Source organism: Oncorhynchus tshawytscha, linkage group LG04 (assembly GCF_018296145.1).
Source record: "Oncorhynchus tshawytscha isolate Ot180627B linkage group LG04, Otsh_v2.0, whole genome shotgun sequence".
NCBI classification, from domain to species: domain Eukaryota; kingdom Metazoa; phylum Chordata; class Actinopteri; order Salmoniformes; family Salmonidae; genus Oncorhynchus; species Oncorhynchus tshawytscha.
In genome coordinates, this window is record NC_056432.1 from 9,470,285 (window position 1) to 9,491,310 (window position 21,026).

At 44.2% G+C, this 21,026-nt stretch overlaps 1 protein-coding gene across 1 annotated transcript in view; it reads left to right on the forward strand.

The window, feature by feature from the left end:
- LOC112249456 (bone morphogenetic protein receptor type-1B) overlaps positions 1-21,026 on the forward strand; it is a 176,247-nt gene that overhangs the window by 95,981 nt on the left and 59,240 nt on the right. The window contains exon 2 of the mRNA XM_042320298.1: positions 16,316-16,621. Within this exon, the coding sequence (XP_042176232.1) occupies positions 16,543-16,621 (79 nt within the window). The 5' untranslated portion in view covers positions 16,316-16,542. The remainder of the gene's footprint in view (positions 1-16,315; positions 16,622-21,026) is intronic.

Below are 21,026 nucleotides of genomic sequence, written 5' to 3' on the forward strand. Positions count from 1 at the left end.
CCCTCTACGACCCCAGACATGACTCCAGTTCACAGAGAAAATTAAAACAAGGGAACAAATTATTTAGAAGAGGTGGTATCTGAAGAAGAGGATGGGGAAGAAGCACGATGCATATTCTTCAGGTGAAGAAGAAATCCCCCAAACTGTCAAAGAACAGCAAAATAACATGGTCCTTGTCACCATATGACAACCAGGGCAGGATGGCAGCACAACATGTCATAAGGATGACCCCAGGGCCCACAAGACATGCAGTCAACATGTCATAAGGATGACCCCAGGGCCCACAAGACATGCAGTCAACATGTCATAAGGATGACCCCAGGGCCCACAAGACATGCAGTCAACATGTCATAAGGATGACCCCAGGGCCCACAAGACATGCAGTCAACATGTCATAAGGATGACCCCAGGGCCCACAAGACATGCAGTTGCCCATGCCCAGGACATCGCCTCAACATTCTACATGTTCATCACACCAAGCCATCGAAAAAATCATCCTGGAGATGACACATTTGGAGGGTTTCTGTAAATATGGAGACGACTGGAAAAGGATGGATGAGATTGACCTGCGTGCCTACATAGGGCTGATAATCTTTGCGGGTGTGTTTAGGTCCCGAGGTGAGGCTACATGTAGTCTCTGGGATGCAGAGAGTGGAAGGGTGATTCTCCGTGCCACGATGCCACTGAAAGTCTTTCACACTTTCTCAAGGATGCTACGATTTGATAACCGTGAGTCAAGACCTGCAAGACTTGTGAGAGACAAACTGGCGGCCATAAGAGAGGTCTGGGAGAAGTGGGTGGAGCCATAAGAGAGGTCTGGGAGAAGTGGGTGGAGCGTCTGCCGTACCTCTCTAACCCTGGGCCTGAAGTAACAGTGAATGAGCAACTGGTTCCATTCAGAGTTACGTTTTTATTTTCATATCTGTAATGTAAGTGATTTTTACTGTTAATTGTATTGTGTATTGCTGTAATATCATTGATTTCTGTGACACTGATACTAATTACTGATAGTAATCTGTTTTGTCAAAAGGTCGCTGACCTTTCCGGCAGTATATGCCCAGCAAAGTATGGCATCACGATATGGGTGGCACAATCCAGCTACGCTTGGAAGATGCAAGTCTACACTGGGAAGCCGACCAGTGGAGGCCCGGAGAAGAACCAGGGGATGCGGGTTGGGCTTGATGTGACAGACTGAGGAGGCACAATGTCACGTGTGACAATTTCTTCACCTCTTATGAACTCAGCCAGCAGCTCCTGAAGAAGAAGATCACCATGGTTGGCACAGTTAGAAAGAACGAGCCTGAGCTCCCCCCTGCACTCCTCACAACAAGGAGGAGAGAGGCCTTCTCATCAAAGTTTGCCTTCACCCCCACCACCGCTGTAGTTTCTTACCTCCCAAAGAGGAACAAGAATGTGGTCCTCCTGAGCACACTGCACAAAACAGCTGAGATCAGTGATCGTGAGGACAGGAAGCCAGCCATCATCCTGGACTACAACCACAACAAAGGAGGTGTGGACAACCTGGACAAGGTGATTGGAACGTACAGCTGCAGGAGGATGACAGCCCGCTGGCCCCTGGTCACCTTCCATAACGTCATTTATGTGTCCTCATACAACGCCTTTGTGATATGGAACAAGATCAACCCTACCTGGATGCCTGATAAGCGGAACAAGAGGAGGGTGTTCCTGGAGCAGCTGGAAAAGGCACTTGTAACCCCACACATTCAAAGAAGGGAGCGCCTCCCCCGCACAGCGGCCTCTGCAGCCCTTGTGAAAACTGTTCAGGGGGCTGAATCTTGGCCTGATCTACCTGAGGCTGGGGCAGGCAAGAGGAGGAGATGCCAATTCTGTCCCCCAATGGACTGTAAAACAAATAATATGTGCTGCACATGTGAGAAATACATCTGCAAAGTCCATGCACACACACTTGCATACTGTGCTACATGTGCTAATTAGAGTTGATTTGATTTATATTCTTCACATTTTTGTCTTGTATCTTTATTCTTATTTATTGTTATTTATACACCTTGTGGGTGGGGGCAATGGTTAAAAAACATGGGAGAAGACTATTATTTTGTTGTTGAATTCCTCATTGTACAGTATATAAGAATATACCACTATGTTGCCAAGACTATTATGGTTTCCCTTCAATAAAATGCATTTAAAACTACTTTCTGCACATTTCTCCTACTTTCTTAGGCTATGTAAGTGCTATCTCTTGTTAAAAATGTTTACAACTATGCAGTACCTTCAGCAATGATAATAAACCTGACCGGTTGTTACTTCATAAAAATAGATTTGGGGTTTAAAATTCAATTAAGCTGATTCATTTTAGGGGTTTAGTGAAGGCGGGTCATTGTTAGGACAAGGAAGGAGACCAGGAAGGGGACAAGGAAGGAGACTATACAGAATGTTAGGATACACAAGGGTTAAGTATTCAGGGCCTTTGCTGTGAGACTGAAAATTGAAGCCATCTGTGGTAAATTCAATTGATTGGACATGATTTGGAAAGGCACACACCTGTCTATATAAGGTCCCAGAGTTGACAGTGCATGTCAGAGCAAAAACCAAGCCAAGAGGTGGAAGGAATTGACCGTAGAGCTCCGAGACAGGATTGTGTCGAGGCACAGATCTGGGGAAGAGTAGCAAAACATTTCTGCAGCATTGAAGGTCTCCAAGAACACAGTGGCCTCCATTATTCTGAAATGGAAGAAGTTTAGAACCACCAAGATTCTTCCTATAAATGGCCATCCAACGAAACTGAGCAATCGGGGAGAAAGGCCTTGGTCAGAGAGGTGACCAAGAACCCAATGGTTCCTTTGTGGAGATGGGACAACCTTCTCTGCAGCAGTCCACCAATCAGGCCTTTATGGTAGAGTGGCCAGACGGAAGCCACCCCTCAGTAAAAGGCACATGACAGCCCGCTTGGAGTTTGCCAAAAGGCACCTAAATGATTCAGACCACGAGAAACAACAGGAAACCAGGATGGAAGACGTCTGGAGGAAACCTGGCACCATCCCTACAGTGAAGCATGGTGGTGGCAGCATGTGTTGATGTTTTTCAGTGGCAAGGACTGGGAGACTAGTCAGGATCGAGGGAAAGATGATCGGAGCATAGTAAATAGAAATCCTTGATGAAAACCGGCTCCAGAGTGCTCAGGACCTCAGTCTGGGGGCGAAGATTCACCTATCAGAACAACGACCTAAAGCACACAGCCAAGACAACGCAGGAGTGGCTTTGGGACAAATGTAGTTGAGTGGCCCAGCCAGAGCCCGGACTTGAACTCGATCTAATATCTCTGGGAGAGACCTGAAAATAGCTGTGCAGAGACGCACCCCATCCAACCTGACACACTTTGAGAGGATCTGCAGAGAAGAATCGGAGCAACTCCCCAAATACAGGTGTGCCAAGCTTGTAGTGTCATACCCGAGAAGTCTCAAGGCTGTAATCGCTTCCAAAGGTGCTTCAACAAAGTACTGAGTAAAGGGTCGGAATACGTATGGAAATGTGATATTTCACATTTTCTATGTTTAATAAATTAGCAAACGTTTTTTGTTTTTTTTACGTGTGATTTTGAGATTGAATAAACAGATTTTTACAAAACCTGGATAAACAACACTTTTTGTTGCTGTGCCATATGTTATATTCAGAAAATAGACATTTCTTCTTGTACTTCACACAGATTTTTTGTTTGTTTCCGTGAAAAAAACGTCACCTTTTTGGGTCCTCACCAGTTTGCCTCCCTGATTTCTGTGTGTGGTCTGCGGCATGGGTTCCTCTGTGGAATGCCCTCCCTAACCCTATCCAACCGTTTGTTTGTTTTGCCTTTTTCAAAGAAAGGGAGATGTTTGAGTTATTAGGCAGCCCTCCTCCTATTACTCCTCTGGGGCGTCTGCTTTAGGTTGCATCCAGAAATATCACCCTATTCCCCATATAGTTCACTTCTTTTGACCAAGTGCCCTTTTGACCAGGGCCCCATAGGGATTAACTCCCAAGAAAGTATTTCCTTCATATCAAACCTACGATGTCCGCCGCAGCCAGCTTTGAACTGATGGAATGCAATTAAGATGGAGAGGACAGATCAGAAAGGGAGGGGGAAAGACGGAGCTTGTGTATAGTTTTGTGTTCTCTCTCTCGGATACCTTCCACTCCCTTTTTGCTTCTTGTGGTCTCTTTCGCTGCTGATCGTACCTGATATTTACCCATATCACGATACAGATCAGTGTTGTGGAAGATCAGATCAGTGATGTGATAGGTGGAAATATCAGATCAGTGTTGTGATCAGATATGTGTAGTAATAAGATCAGGTCTGTGTTGTGATCAGGGGAAAGATCAGGTCTGTGTTGTGATCGGATATCTGTAGTAATCAGGTCTGTGTTGTGATCAGATAGGTGTAGTAATAAGATCAGGTCTGTGTTGTGATAGGTAGAAAGATCAGATCAGTGTTGTGATCAGATATGTGTAGTAATAAGCTCAGATCTGTGTTGTGATAAGGGGAAATATCAGGTCTGTGTTGTGATCAGATATCTGTAGTAATAAGATCAGGTCTGTGTTGTGATCAGATATCTGTAGTAATAAGATCAGATCAGTGTTGTGATCAGATATGTGTAGTAATAATACCAGGTCTGTGTTGTGATCAGGGGAAAGGTTTAGTCCAACATCAGTATTAAATGCTTTGGCTGATCCATAACCAATTTGAACAACTTTGAATTTCAAACAGAACAGCACAGAAATTATGTAACGCCACACAGTGACGGTCTTTTAAATTCCACTAGCAGCCGGTGGTGGAGCGCAGAACTCAACACGGAACCCTTTTAATGTGGGTTAAATAGCATTAGCATATTAATGGGAGAAACTAGTGCCAGCTTTCTCAAGAGGGGAAAATCCATCAGCGCCGCCAGCCAGCCAGTCCAGGAGCCATTGGAAAGCAGATGAGTCTAGAGAGTAGAGTTGGAGTTTATTAAGCTAGCAGAGACAAAAGTCCCTCCCCCTCCCCCTCCTCCAGCCCTTCCACTCCTCATCCCCTCCTCCTCTCCTCCCCCAACCCCTCTGCTGGGCCCTTTCAGACCGTCTGCCCTCATGCTGGGCCCTTGATGGATGCCCCCGCACTTCAGAGGGACAGTGTGTGAGGGTGGGGCGGGTACATAGTGTCCCAGCGTTTTGGAAAAGAGGTCCTCCTCCTCGCATGTAATCCTGCGCCTCGAGCAAATCACCGCTGACAGCCACACTGACAAAGTGATCACCCCTGACAGCCACACTGACAAAGTGAGACCACAGATCACCCCTGACAGCCACACTGCCAAAGTGAGACCACAGATCACCGCTGACAGCCACACTGCCAAAGTGAGACCACAGATCACCCCTGACAGCCACACTGCCAAAGTGAGACCACAGATCACCCCTGACAGCCACACTGCCAAAGTGAGACCACAGATCACCCCTGACAGCCACACTGCCAAAGTGAGACCACAGATCACCGCTGACAGCCACACTGCCAAAGTGAGACCACAGATCACCCCTGACAGCCACACTGCCAAAGTGAGACCACAGATCACCCCTGACAGCCACACTGCCAAAGTGAGACCACAGATCACCGCTGACAGCCACACTGCCAAAGTGAGACCACAGATCACCCCTGACAGCCACACTGCCAAAGTGAGACCACAGATCACCCCTGACAGCTACACTGCCAAAGTGAGACCACAGATCACCCCTGACAGCCACACTGCCAAAGTGAGACCACAGATCACCCCTGACAGCCACACTGCCAAAGTGAGACCACAAATCACCCCTGACAGCCACACTGCCAAAGTGAGACCACAGATCACCCCTGACAGCCACACTGCCAAAGTGAGACCACAGATCACCCCTGACAGCCACACTGCCAAAGTGAGACCACAGATCACCCCTGACAGCTACACTGCCAAAGTGAGACCACAGATCACCCCTGACAGCCACACTGCCAAAGTGAAACCACAGATCACCCCTGACAGCCACACTGCCAAAGTGAGACCACAAATCACCCCTGACAGCTACACTGCCAAAGTGAGACCACAGATCACCCCTGACAGCCACACTGCCAAAGTGAGACCACAGATCACCCCTGACAGCCACACTGCCAAAGTGAGACCACAGATCACCCCTGACAGCTACACTGCCAAAGTGAGACCACAGATCACCCCTGACAGCCACACTGCCAAAGTGAGACCACAGATCACCCCTGACAGCCACACTGCCAAAGTGAGACCACAGATCACCCTGACAGCCACACTGCCAAAGTGAGACCACAGATCACCGCTGACAGCCACACTGCCAAAGTGAGACCACAGATCACCCCTGACAGCCACACTGCCAAAGTGAGATCACAAATCAGTTGCGCACCTCTTCTGGCACCCACACACACGCAGGCACCCACACAGCCGCAGGCACCCACACACACACACAGCTATACACACAGCTTGAAGTTTACACACAAACTAACACAAAAACATGTTGTTCTGCTTACTGGTGAAAAGGAGGAAATCTCAGTTTGTAGAATATTTTCGGAGGCTGGACATGCTAGAAGTTACACTTCGGTTGAGTGGAGAGAACAAGGTGTCTTGGGGAGTGAGTTTAGGGGACCCAAAGTAGGGTAGAGGGGTACGGAGAAGAGGGGAGGGCGGGACTGTTTATTTGTAGAGTAATTTAGAAAGAGGGTACCCATTGTTAGCTGCTAATGACCAACGAGTGAAAAGAACAGAAGTCTGGTCGTGTAATGACCGGAAAAACAAATCTAGACTGGGATAGAGCAGAAACGAGAGTTCACTAGACATCTGGGTGTCTGTGTTGTCCTCCTCTTTTGTGAATTGCTTTTGTTGTTTTGTACTGAGGGGCAGTTTGGGTGCCTGTTGGTGTGCTTTGTGCCTCTCTTGGCTTCCTTCCCTCACTTGGCTCTCGTCGGAGACGGTGAGGTCTAAAGTAACAGTTGACGCCGTAACAGCCTTCACAGAATACTCCCTCAGATCCACAGGCATGCATGTGTATACATTTGCACGTCTGCACACACACAACACAGGGGCGCTAGTATGCTGGCACACACACAGCACAGGGGCGCTAGTATGCTGGCACACACACAGCACAGGGGCGCTAGTATGCTGGCACACACACAGCACAGGGGCGCTAGTATGCTGGCACACACACAGCACAGGGGCGCTAGTATGCTGGCACACACACAGCACAGGGGCGCTAGTATGCTGGCACACACACAGCACAGGGGCGCTAGTATGCTGGCACACACACAGCACAGGGGCGCTAGTATGCTGGCACACACACAGCACAGGGGCGCTAGTATGCTGGCACAGACACAGCACAGGGGCGCTAGAATGCTGGCACACACACAGCACAGGGGCGCTAGTATGCTGGCACACACACATGCACACAGTCAGGGCGTGCGTGAGTGTGTGTCAGAGGGGGCGAGGTCGTTTATAGCTGTGTGGCCTTACAGGGAAAAGGAAATGGCCTGTTACTGTCTCACTCCATCTCTTTATTAATGGAAATGCTTTTGGCAGAGATGATGTCATCTCAGTTCTAGCTACTCTGAATGTTTCTTCATGTGTAACCTGCTGTTTCAACCAGGGAGCAATCCTGTGCTGCTGGAGATGATCTAGGATCCGTTTGGACATTTTTCCCACTAATGATTTAAGGTTAGAGTCTTCCTGTCAACACACTGGTAGTAACACTGGTAGTAGTTACACTGGTAGTAGTTACACTGGTAGTAGTTACACTGGTTAGTAACAACACTGGTAGTAACAACACTGGTAGTAACAACACTGGTAGTAACATTGGTAGTAGTAACATTGGTTAGTAACACTGGTAGTAACACTGGTAGTAACACTGGTAGTAGTAACACTGGTAGTAACACTGGTAGTAGTAACACTGGTAGTAGTAACACTGGTAGTAGTAACACTGGTAGTAGTAACACTGGTAGTAGTAACACTGGTAGTAGTAACACTGGTAGTAGTAACACTGGTAGTAACAACACTGGTAGTAGTAACACTGGTAGTAGTAACACTGGTAGTAGTAACACTGGTAGTAGTAACACTGGTAGTAGTAACACTGGTAGTAGTAACACTGGTAGTAGTAACACTGGTAGTAACAACACTGGTAGTAACAACACTGGTAGTAACAACACTGGTAGTAGTTACACTGGTAGTAGTTACACTGGTAGTAGTTACACTGGTAGTAGTTACACTGGTAGTAGTTACACTGGTAGTAACAACACTGGTAGTAGTTACACTGGTAGTAGCAACACTGGTAGTAGCTACACTGGTAGTAACAACACTGGTAGTAGTTACACTGGTAGTTACACTGGTAGTAACAACACTGGTAGTAGTTACACTGGTAGTAACACTGGTAGTAGTAACACTGGTAGTAACACTGGTAGTAGTTACACTGGTAGTTACACTGGTAGTAGTTACACTGGTAGTTACACTGGTAGTAGTTACACTGGTAGTTACACTGGTAGTAACACTGGTAGTAGTAACACTGGTAGTAGTTACACTGGTAGTTACACTGGTAGTAGTAACACTGGTAGTTACACTGGTAGTAGTAACACTGGTAGTACCAACACTGGTAGTACCAACACTGGTAGTACCAACACTGGTAGTACCAACACTGGTAGTAGTTACACTGGTAGTAGTAAACACTGGTAGTAGTAACACTGGTAGTAACACTGGTAGTAGTAACACTGGTAGTAACACTGGTAGTAGTAACACTGGTAGTAACACTGGTAGTTACACTGGTAGTAGTTACACTGGTAGTTACACTGGTAGTTACACTGGTAGTAACACTGGTAGTTACACTGGTAGTAGTAACACTGGTAGTTACACTGGTAGTAGTAACACTGGTAGTAACACTGGTAGTAGTTACACTGGTAGTTACACTGGTAGTAACACTGGTAGTAGTAACACTGGTAGTAACAACACTGGTAGTACCAACACTGGTAGTAGTTACACTGGTAGTAGTTACACTGGTAGTAGTTACACTGGTAGTAGTAACACTGGTAGTAACATTGGTAGTAGTTACACTGGTAGTTACACTGGTAGTAGTAAAACTGGTAGTAACACTGGTAGTAACACATAGTTACACTGGTGGTAGTAACACTGGTAGTAGCAACGCTGGTAGTAGCAACACTGGTAGTAGTTACACTGGTAGTTACACTGGTAGTAGTAACACTGGTAGTAGTAACACTGGTAGTTACACTGGTAGTACCACTGGTGGTAGTAACACTGGTAGTAGTAACACTGGTAGTTACACTGGTAGTACCACTGGTGGTAGTAACACTGGTAGTAACACTGGTAGTAACAACAATGGTAGTAATTACACTGGTAGTAACAATGGTAGTAATTACACTGGTAGTAGTAACACTGGTAGTAGTAACACTGGTAGTAGCAACACTGGTAGTAGTAACACTGGTAGTAGCAACACTGGTAGTAGCAACACTGGTAGTAGCGACACTGGTAGTAGCGACACTGGTAGTAGCGACACTGGTAGTAGCAACACTGGTAGTAGCAACACTGGTAGTAGCAACACTGGTAGTAGCAACACTGGTAGTAGCAACACTGGTAGTAGCAACACTGGTAGTAGTTACACTGGTAGTAGTAACACTGGTAGTAGTAACACTGGTAGTAGTAACACTGGTGGTAGTAACACTGGTAGTAACACTGGTAGTAACAACAATGGTAGTAATTACACTGGTAGTAACACTGGTAGTAGTAACACTGGTAGTAACCTCACTGGTAGTTACAAAGGTAGTTACACTGGTAGTAGTTACACGGTTAGTAACACTGGTAGTAACAACTCTGGTAGCAACACTGGTAGTAGTTACAATGGTAGTAGTTACACTGGTAGTAACAACACTGGTAGTTACACTGGTATTAGTTACACTGGTAGTAGTTACACTGGTAGTTACACTGGTAGTTACACTGGTAGTAACAACACTGGTAGTAGTTACACTGGTAGTAGTAACACTGGTAGTAGTAACACTGGTAGTAGTAACACTGGTAGTAGTAACACTGGTAGTAGTTACACTGGTAGTAGTAACACTGGTAGTAGTAACACTGGTAGTAGTTACACTAGTAGTAGTTACACTGGTAGTAGTTACACTGTTAGTAACAACACTCTAGTAACACTGGTAGTAGTAACACTGGTAGTAGTTACACTGGTAGTAGTAACACTGGTAGTAACGCTGGTAGTAACAACACTGGTAGTAGTAACAACACTGGTAGTAGTAACACTGGTAGTAGTAACACTGGTAGTAGTTACACTGGTACTAACACTGGTAGTTACACTGGTAGTAGTAACACTGGTAGTAACAGCACTGGTAGTAGTTACACTGGTAGTAGAAACACTGGTAGTAGCAACACTGGTAGTAGTTACACTGGTAGTAGTAACACTGGTATTAACACTGGTAGTAACACTGGTAGTAGTTACGCTGGTAGTTACACTGGTGGTAGTTACACTGGTGGTAGTTACACTGGTAGTAGTTACACTGGTAGTAGTTACACTGGTAGTAACACTGGTAGTAGTAACACTGGTACTGGTTACACTGGTAGTAACACTGGTAGTAGTTACACTGGTAGTAACACTGGTAGTAACACTAGTAGTTACCCTGGTAGTAACACTGGTAGTAACACTGGTAGTTACACTGGTAGTAGTAACACTGGTAGTAACACTGGTAGTAACAACACTGGTAGTAGTTACACTGGTAGTAGCAACACTGGTAGTAGTTACACTGGTAGTAGCAACACTGGTAGTAGCAACACTGGTAGTAGCAACACTGGTAGTAGCTACACTGGTAGTAGCAACACTGGTAGTAGCAACACTGGTAGTAGCAACACTGGTAGTAGCAACACTGGTAGTAGCAACACTGGTAGTAGCAACACTGGTAGTAGCAACACTGGTAGTAGCAACACTGGTAGTAGCAACACTGGTAGTAGTTACACTGGTAGTTACAATGGTAGTAACACTGGTAGTAGATACACTGGTAGTAACACTGGTAGTAGATACACTGGTAGTAACACTGGTAGTAGTAACACTGGTAGTAACACTGGTAGTAGTAACACTGGTAGTAACACTGGTAGTAGTAACACTGGTAGTAGTAACACTGGTAGTAGTAACACTGGTAGTAGTAACACTGGTAGTAACACTGGTAGTAGTAACACTGGTAGTAACACTGGTAGTAGTAACACTGGTAGTAACAACACTGGTAGTTACACTGGTAGTTACACTGGTAGTAACAACACTGGTAGTAGCTACACTGGTAGTAGTTACACTGGTAGTAGCAACACTGGTAGTAGTTACACTGGTAGTAGCAACACTGGTAGTTACACAGGTAGTAGCAACACTGGTAGTTACACTGGTAGTAGCAACACTGGTAGTTACACTGGTAGTAGCAACACTGGTAGTTACACTGGTAGTAGCAACACTGGTAGTTACACTGGTAGTAGCAACACTGGTAGTAGCAACACTGGTAGTAGCAACACTGGTAGTAACACTGGTAGTAGCAACACTGGTAGTTACACTGGTAGTAGCAACACTGGTAGTAGTAACACTGGTAGTAGTAACACTGGTAGTAGTTACACTGGTAGTAACACTGGTAGTAACAACACTGGTAGCAGTTACACTGGTAGTAGTAACACTGGGAGTAACAACACTGGTAGTAACACTGGTAGTAGTTACACTGGTAGTAACAACACTGGTAGCAGTTACACTGGTAGTAGTAACACTGGGAGTAACAACACTGGGAGTAACAACACTGGTAGTAACAACACTGGTAGTTACACTGGTAGTAACAACACTGGTAGTTACACTGGTAGTAGCAACACTGGTAGTTACACTGGTAGTAGCAACACTGGTAGTAGTTACACTGGTAGTAGCAACACTGGTAGTAGTTACACTGGTAGTAGCAACACTGGTAGTAGTAACACTGGTAGTAGTAACACTGGTAGTAGTTACACTGGTAGTGACACTGGTAGTAGTTACACTGGTAGTAACACTGGTAGTAACAACACTGGTAGCAGTTACACTGGTAGTAGTAACACTGGGAGTAACAACACTGGTAGTAACACTGGTAGTAGTTACACTGGTAGTAACACTGGTAGTAACACTGGTAGTAACAACACTGGTAGCAGTTACACTGGTAGTAGTAACACTGGGAGTAACAACACTGGGAGTAACAACACTGGTAGTTACACTGGTAGTAACAACACTGGTAGTTACACTGGTAGTAGCAACACTGGTAGTTACACTGGTAGTAGCAACACTGGTAGTAGTTACACTGGTAGTAGCAACACTGGTAGTAGTAACACTGGTAGTAGTAACACTGGTAGTAGTTACACTGGTAGTAGTAACACTGGTAGTAGTTACACTGGTAGTAGTAACACTGGTAGTAGTAACACTGGTAGTAGTAACACTGGTAGTAGTAACACTGGTAGTAGTTACACTGGTAGTAACACTGGTAGTAGTTACACTGGTAGTAACAACACTGGTAGTAGTTACACTGGTAGTAACAACACTGGTAGTAGTTACACTGGTAGTAACAACACTGGTAGTAGTTACACTGGTAGTAACAACACTGGTAGTAACACTGGTAGTAGTTACACTGGTAGTAGTAACACTGGTAGTAGTAACACTGGTAGTTACACTGGTAGTAGTAACACTGGTGGTAGCAACACTGGTAGTAGCAACACTGGTAGTAACACTGGTAGTAGCAACACTGGTAGTTACACTGGTAGTAGCAACACTGGTAGTAGTTACACTGGTAGTAGCAACACTGGTAGTAGCAACACTGGTAGTAGCAACACTGGTAGTAGCAACACTGGTAGTAGCAACACTGGTAGTAGTAACACTGGTAGTAACAACACTGGTAGTAACACTGGTAGTAGTTACACTGGTAGTAACACTGGTAGTAACAACACTGGTAGCAGTTACACTGGTAGTAGTAACACTGGGAGTAACAACACTGGGAGTAACAACACTGGGAGTAACAACACTGGTAGTTACACTGGTAGTAACAACACTGGTAGTTACACTGGTAGTAGCAACACTGGTAGTTACACTGGTAGTAGCAACACTGGTAGTTACACTGGTAGTAACACTGGTAGTAACACTGGTAGTAGTAACACTGGTAGTAACACTGGTAGTAGTAACACTGGTAGTAGTTACACTGGTAGTAACACTGGTAGTAGTTACACTGGTAGTAACACTGGTAGTAACAACACTGGTAGCAGTTACACTGGTAGTAGTAACACTGGGAGTAACAACACTGGTAGTAACACTGGTAGTAGTTACACTGGTAGTAACAACACTGGTAGCAGTTACACTGGTAGTAGTAACACTGGGAGTAACAACACTGGGAGTAACAACACTGGTAGTTACACTGGTAGTAACAACACTGGTAGTTACACTGGTAGTAGCAACACTGGTAGTTACACTGGTAGTAGCAACACTGGTAGTAGTTACACTGGTAGTAGCAACACTGGTAGTAGTTACACTGGTAGTAGTAACACTGGTAGTAGTTACACTGGTAGTAGTAACACTGGTAGTAGTAACACTGGTAGTAGTAACACTGGTAGTAGTAACACTGGTAGTAGTTACACTGGTAGTAGTAACACTGGTAGTAGTAACACTGGTAGTAGTAACACTGGTAGTAGTAACACTGGTAGTAGTTACACTGGTAGTAGTTACACTGGTAGTAGTTACACTGGTAGTAGATACACTGGTAGTAACAACACTGGTAGTAACAACACTGGTAGTAACAACACTGGTAGTAACAACACTGGTAGTAACATTGGTAGTAGTAACATTGGTTAGTAACACTGGTAGTAACACTGGTAGTAGTAACACTGGTAGTAGTAACACTGGTAGTTACACTGGTAGTAGTAACACTGGTGGTAGTTACACTGGTAGTAGTAACACTGGTGGTAGTTACACTGGTAGTAGTAACACTGGTAGTAGTAACACTGGTAGTAGTTACACTGGTAGTAGTTACACTGGGAGTAAGTAACACTGGTAGTAACAACACTGGTAGTTACACTGGTAGTAGTAACACTGGTAGTTACACTGGTAGTAGTAACACTGGTAGTTACACTGGTAGTAGCAACACTGGTAGTAGTTACACTGGTAGTAGCAACACTGGTAGTAGCAACACTGGTAGTAGTTACACTGGTAGTAGTAACACTGGTAGTACACTGGTAGTAGTAACACTGGTAGTAGTTACACTGGTAGTAGTAACACTGGTAGTAGTTACACTGGTAGTAGTAACACTGGTAGTAGTAACACTGGTAGTAGTTACACTGGTAGTAACAACACTGGTAGTAGTTACACTGGTAGTAACACTGGTAGTAGTTACACTGGTAGTAACAACACTGGTAGTAGTAACACTGGTAGTAACAACACTGGTAGTAGTTACACTGGTAGTAACAACACTGGTAGTAGTTACACTGGTAGTAACAACACTGGTAGTAGTTACACTGGTAGTAACAACACTGGTAGTAACACTGGTAGTAGTTACACTGGTAGTAGTTACACTGGTAGTAACAACACTGGTAGTAACAACACTGGTAGTAACAACACTGGTAGTAACAACACTGGTAGTTACACTGGTAGTAGTAACACTGGTAGTTACACTGGTAGTAGTAACACTGGTAGTAGTAACACTGGTAGTTACACTGGTGGTAGTTACACTGGTAGTAGTAACACTGGTAGTAGTAACACTGGTAGTAGTAACACTGGTAGTAGTAACACTGGTAGTAGTTACACTGGTAGTAGCAACACTGGTAGTAGCAACACTGGTAGTAGCAACACTGGTAGTAGCTACACTGGTAGTAGTTACACTGGTAGTAGCAACACTGGTAGTAGCAACACTGGTAGTAGCAACACTGGTAGTAGTTACACTGGTAGTAGCAACACTGGTAGTAGCAACACTGGTAGTAGTAACACTGGTAGTAGCAACACTGGTAGTAGTAACACACTAGTAGTAACAACACTGGTAGTAACACTGGTAGTAGTTACACTGGTAGTAACACTGGTAGTAACAACACTGGTAGCAGTTACACTGGTAGTAGTAACACTGGGAGTAACAACACTGGGAGTAACAACACTGGGAGTAACAACACTGGTAGTAACAACACTGGTAGTTACACTGGTAGTAATAACACTGGTAGTAGTAACACTGGTAGTTACACTGGTAGTAACGCTGGTAGTAACAACACTGGTAGTAGTAACAACACTGGTAGTAGTAACACTGGTAGTAACAGTGGTAGTTACACTGGTAGTAGTAACACTGGTAGTAACACTGGTAGTAACAACACTGGTAGTAGTTACACTGGTAGTAGCAACACTGGTAGTAGTTACACTGGTAGTAGCAACACTGGTAGTAGCAACACTGGTAGTAGCAACACTGGTAGTAGCAACACTGGTAGTAGCAACACTGGTAGTAGCAACACTGGTAGTAGCAACACTGGTAGTAGCAACACTGGTAGTAGCAACACTAGTAGTAGTTACACTGGTAGTAACAGATACAGATGCCTTCATTTATAGTCAATCTCTCTAAAAGGTTTCATGTCATGTTGGTAGTATGTCATGTTTCATGTCATGTTGATTGAATCACCGGTTCATGCATACTGTTATCTACAATATTTGTGAGTGTCAATTGTCTTGAATTCAATCATTTAGTTTGTAGACTGAAGTAGTATTATGTTTTGATAAATTATATGCACATATTGATTTAACACAGCATAATTTAGAGGGGGAAAATAATGTCTAGTCTATTTATCAATGTCGAGCCAAACTGTTATCAACCACAGAGACAGAGGATCCCTTTTGTTTTTCCACTGAGATCTCCTCCTGTTCATTTGCTTCACTAATTTAACTGTGGGTGCCAGAGACTGGCAGGTTCTCTGCTTGTTTTTTGAGAGGACGAGAATGTCCTCACCCCTCTCTTGCCCTTACTAGCTTACCCCTCTAGCTTCCCCCTCCTCTACCTTGTTCCTCTCCCCAACCCCTGACCTTCTTCTCCATGGGCAACAGAAGCTCAGAGAGGTGTGAGAGGAGCAGGCAGAGGAGCAGGGCTAGTGGTGGGGGTTCCAGCCAGGCCAGGAGCGATCAGCTGCCACTTTGTTGTCTTATCCACAAGGAGTCCGGGGAGAGGGCTGGCCCTGTCCTTGCCAGCCCCACTACTACTACACACACTGCACTGTGAGAGAGAGAAATGTAACTGCTCTCTCTCTCTCTCTCTTGCTCTCTCTCTCGTGCACTCTCTCTCTCTCTCTCACAGCTGGCCAGTCAGTGTGGAGCAGGAACAGTAATTGAGGCTGCTGTGTGTGTTGTGCAGAGTGGAGTTTCTCATACTGTGGACAGAGAGGAGACGGCGCATTCCCCAGTCTGAGCACACACACACACACAGGGGGGAGAGCGAGAACCAGGGAGTTGAGACATTGTGTGGAGGCCGGAGCCTGAGGGAGTTCCCCCCTCATCTGTACCCCGGCTAGCAGTCGAGACACCATGCTGGTGCTGTGGGAAGGAGCACACTGGAGCCATCTCATCTTGCTTGGACTTTTGTCTCTGCGCTACCAGACCTACGGTGAGTACTACTGAGTGGTCTAACACACCGCTCCGTACACTCTATCTCGCTCTCTCTGTCTGTCTCTCTCTCCTACACAGCTCTCCTCAGTCCCAGGGTTAGGGGTAGTCCCCAGGGTGACTCAGACTGGGGAACGATCCATGGTAAGGGACCTGACACTTTCAGACTGGTCACACTATATACTGGATTGAAATATGTTGGGTGATATTTTACATATTAAGGAGCACATGTACGGCACAGTTGTCCAGGTGTGGATTGCTTTGAAGTCTATAGAGAATACGCAGCTTCATTTGCGTTGCATGCTTTCAACAACGACAACATGGTATTCAGTTCCCTTCTCGTTTTGGTGGTATCAAAGTTGGCCTTTTCTCTAGATTTCAATGGACTTGGATTTTAAAAATCGTCAATGACGCAGCCGAATACTCTTCTGGTTCAGAGTTATCATTTTGATTTACAAAATTCAGTCTTGTTTAATTTATATTCACTCGAATAATGATTAACACATGGCAATATTATATTGTTATAACATCTAGATTCAAGAATATATCCTCTTGTTTTTAATGGAAGTAGGCTATTTGTTTTGGTGGCTTGGAATGATAATTTTTGTGGATTACAGTAACAGATGAATTTAGAGAAAAATTAGGAAATTCTATCGGTCGCTATGACAAAGGTTAATCTTAATAGCAAGGGTTGTTGGCTGCAAGCAGTTTACCAATTAGATGTATATTCTTGCTTGGGTTTGTCGTTCTATTTTTATTTATTGTAGTCATTGTAGTGGATTACAGTAACATCATTGTAGTGGATTACAGTAACATCATTGTAGTGGATTACAGTAACAGTAGCTTTAAGGGAAATGTGAGCGAGCAGCCTGCTCTTGGTCCATGTTAGTTAGAGTTAGGGTTTGTTTAGTGGTGTGTAAGGCATTGTCCAGTGTGCCTGGCTGGCAGATAGATGGGGGTGTATTCATTTAGGAACCAAATGTGCAGAAACATGGAGGGGCCGACCTGAATTTGTCCAATAACTAATTCAATGTTTTGCTACGGTCTGTACTAATGAATCCATCACAGAGCAGTCGGTCAACCAGGCAGGGATACGGAGCTGTCTCCCACTTGTTTGACACACAGTTGGACTCACAGCTTAAAAACCACTCAACCCTCCTTCTGCCAGGGCACAAAATGATTGAGTTCACACACACACACTTCCACCATGCAAGTACATATACACACATGCAGTCTCACAAAACACACACGCTCATGAAACACACGAATGCACACAGACTCTCAAAGCACGCATGCATCTGCGCACATCCACACACACAACACACACACCCACACACAAAACACACAGGTTGCAGTGAGGGCACATCCTCTAAAACGTATATGTTCTACAAAAACCAGACATTGTCCTATCAGGGAGTTCAATCTAACAGAATTAACCTGAAAATGCTGACCAAGTTCTCTAAATGGTGCTTATAGAAGAGACTGCATTCATAGATGTAAGGTACCTTGTGTTGTGTCTGGTTCTATGTAGAGTTTATGATGTGAACAGGCTTAGGTTGGTCTCTGTAATGTTAAGTAAGAGTATGTAGTCATACCCGTTCAGGGTAATGTATGTCCATAATGCACTGCTTTCTGTATGTTATACTTCTGTCATGTGCTGAAAATGTATGACAATCCACAACTTGCATTAAGTAGGCGACTACACTGTTTAGTACTGCAAACCAGCAATTATCCATACTACAAAACCTACTTGGTTTTCATTTAGTATTTTAGTTAACTCGATGAGTGAAGTCGTATTTGCTGATATTCAATTATTTCTTCCTTGGTAATAATTTGTAACACATTTCAGTTTTCTTTAGTCTGGGTCAACTATCATCAGCAGATATATGAAGCGTACATTTATTTAGATCAATGAAATGAAACCCCATTGACTTGGTCAGCTTTTAACCCTTCGCTTCTGTTTGATTGGGTCTACACCCTTTATGTTCCTGGTCAATTTGACCTGTTGACCTGGAAGTATATTAATATAGATATATGATTTTAACCTCCCAAAATGTATTTTCTAGTAGCTGAAAATGTCGTCTTTTCATCCCACGAGTTGATCGATCCAACTGGTCAACATTTCGAGAGAAATGTTTGATTACTTTACCAAAGTCGTAAATTAATCAAATTGACATTTTATGATATTTGTGAATTTCGTTTCCTTATTTTTTGTTGTCAAACTTCAGATCCAATGTACCTCAGTCTCTGAACATCACAGGGAAAATATACGGTCCCACTTTATTTTAATAGTCTAGATTTTCCATCTATACGGTACATTCTGAAAGTATTCAGACCCTTTCAATGTTCTACATTTTGTTACGTTTACAGCCTTTTTCTATTTGAAAAAGGATTCCCCCTCATCTACACAAACTACCCCATAATGGCAAAGCAATTTCTCTGTGTGTGTGTGCGTGTGTATGTATATATAAACATTTACAGTTGAAGTCGGAAGTTTACATACGCCTTAGCCAAATACATTTAAACTCGGTATTTCGCAATTTCTGACGTTTAATCCCAGTAAATATTCCCTGTTTTAGGTCAGTTAGGATCACCACTTTATTTTAAGAATGTGAAATGTCAGAGTAATAGTAGGAAGAATGATTTATTTCAGCTTTTATTTCTTTCATCACATTCCCAGTGGGTCAGAAGTTTACATGCACTCAATTAGTAGTTGGTAGCATTGCCTTTAAATTGTTTAACTTGGGTCAAACGTTTCGTGTAGCCTTCCACAAGCTTCCCACAATAAGTTGGGTGAATTTTGTCCCATTCCTCCTGGCAGAGCTGGTGTAACTGAGTCAGGTTTGTAGGCCTCCTTACTCGCACATGCTTTTTCAGTTCTGCCCACACATTTTCTATGGGATTGAGGTCAGGGCTTTTTGATGGCCACTCCAATACCTTGACTTTGTTGTCCTTAAGCCATTTTGCCACAACTTTGGAAGTATGTTTGGGATCATTGTCCATTTGGAAGACCCATTTGCCACCAAACTTTAACTGATGTCTTGAGATGTTGCTTCAATATATCCACATAATTTTCCTTCCTCATGAGCCATCTATTTTGTGAAGTGCACCAGCCCCTCCTGCAGCAAAGCACCCCAACAACATGATGCTGCCACCTCGTGCTTCACGGTTAGGATGGTGTTCTTCAGCTTGCAAGCCCCCCCTCCTTTTTCCTCCTAACATAACGATGGTCATTATGGCCAAACAGTTCTATTTTTGTTTCATCAGACCAGAGGGCATTTCTCCAAAAGTACAATCTTTGTCCCCATGTGCAGTTGCAAACTGTAGTCTGGCTTTTTATGGCGGTTTTGGAGCAGTGGCTTCTTCCTTGCTGAGCGGCCCTTCAGGTTATGTCTATATAGGACTCGTTTTACTGTGGATATAGATACTTTTGTACCTGTTTCCTCCAGCATCTTCTCAAGGTCCTGCTGCTGTTCTGGGATTGATTTGCACTTTTTGCACTAAAGTACGTTCATCTCTAGGAGACGGAACGCGTCTCCTTCCTGGGCGATGTGATGGCTGCATGGTCCCATGGTGTTTATACTTACTTACTATTGTTTGAACAGATGAACGTGGTACCTTCAGGTGTTTGGAAATGGCTCCCAATGATGAACCAGACTTGTGGGGGTCTACAATTTTTTTCTGAGGTATTGGCTGATTTATTTTGATTTTCCCATGATGTCAAGCGAAGAAGTACTGAGTTTGAAGGTAGGCCTTGAAATACATCCACAGATACACCTCCAATTGACTCAATTAGCCTATCAGAAGCTATCAGAAGCTTCTAAAGGCATGACATCATTTTCTGGAATTTTCCAAGCTGTTTAAAGGCACAGTCAACTTAGTGTATGTAAACCTCCGACCCGCTGGAATTGTGATACAGTGAGTTGTAAGTGAAATAATCTGTCTCTAAACAATTGCTGGGAAAATTACTTATGTCATGCACAAAGCAGATGTCCTAACCAACTTTCCAAAACTATAGTTTGACTTGCTAAAACTAGTTTGTTAACAAGAAATTTGTAGAGTGGTTGAAAAACAAGTTTTAATGACTCCAACCTAAGTGTATGTAAACTTCCGACTTCAACTGTACATAAGAATTTAGACCCTTTACTCAGTATTTTGTTGAAGCACCTTTGGCAGTGAAAGCCTTGAGTCTTCTTCGGTATGAGGCCACAAGCTTGGTACACCTGTATATGCAGAGTTTCTCCCATTCTTCACTGCGGTCCTCTCAAGCTCTGTCAGGCTGGATGGGGAGCGTCGCTGTACAGTTATTTTCAGGAACTTCCAGAGACCAAGTCGGGCTCTGGCTGGGCCACTCAACGACATTCAGAGAATTGTCCCGAAGCTACTCCTGCGTTGTCTTGGCTGTG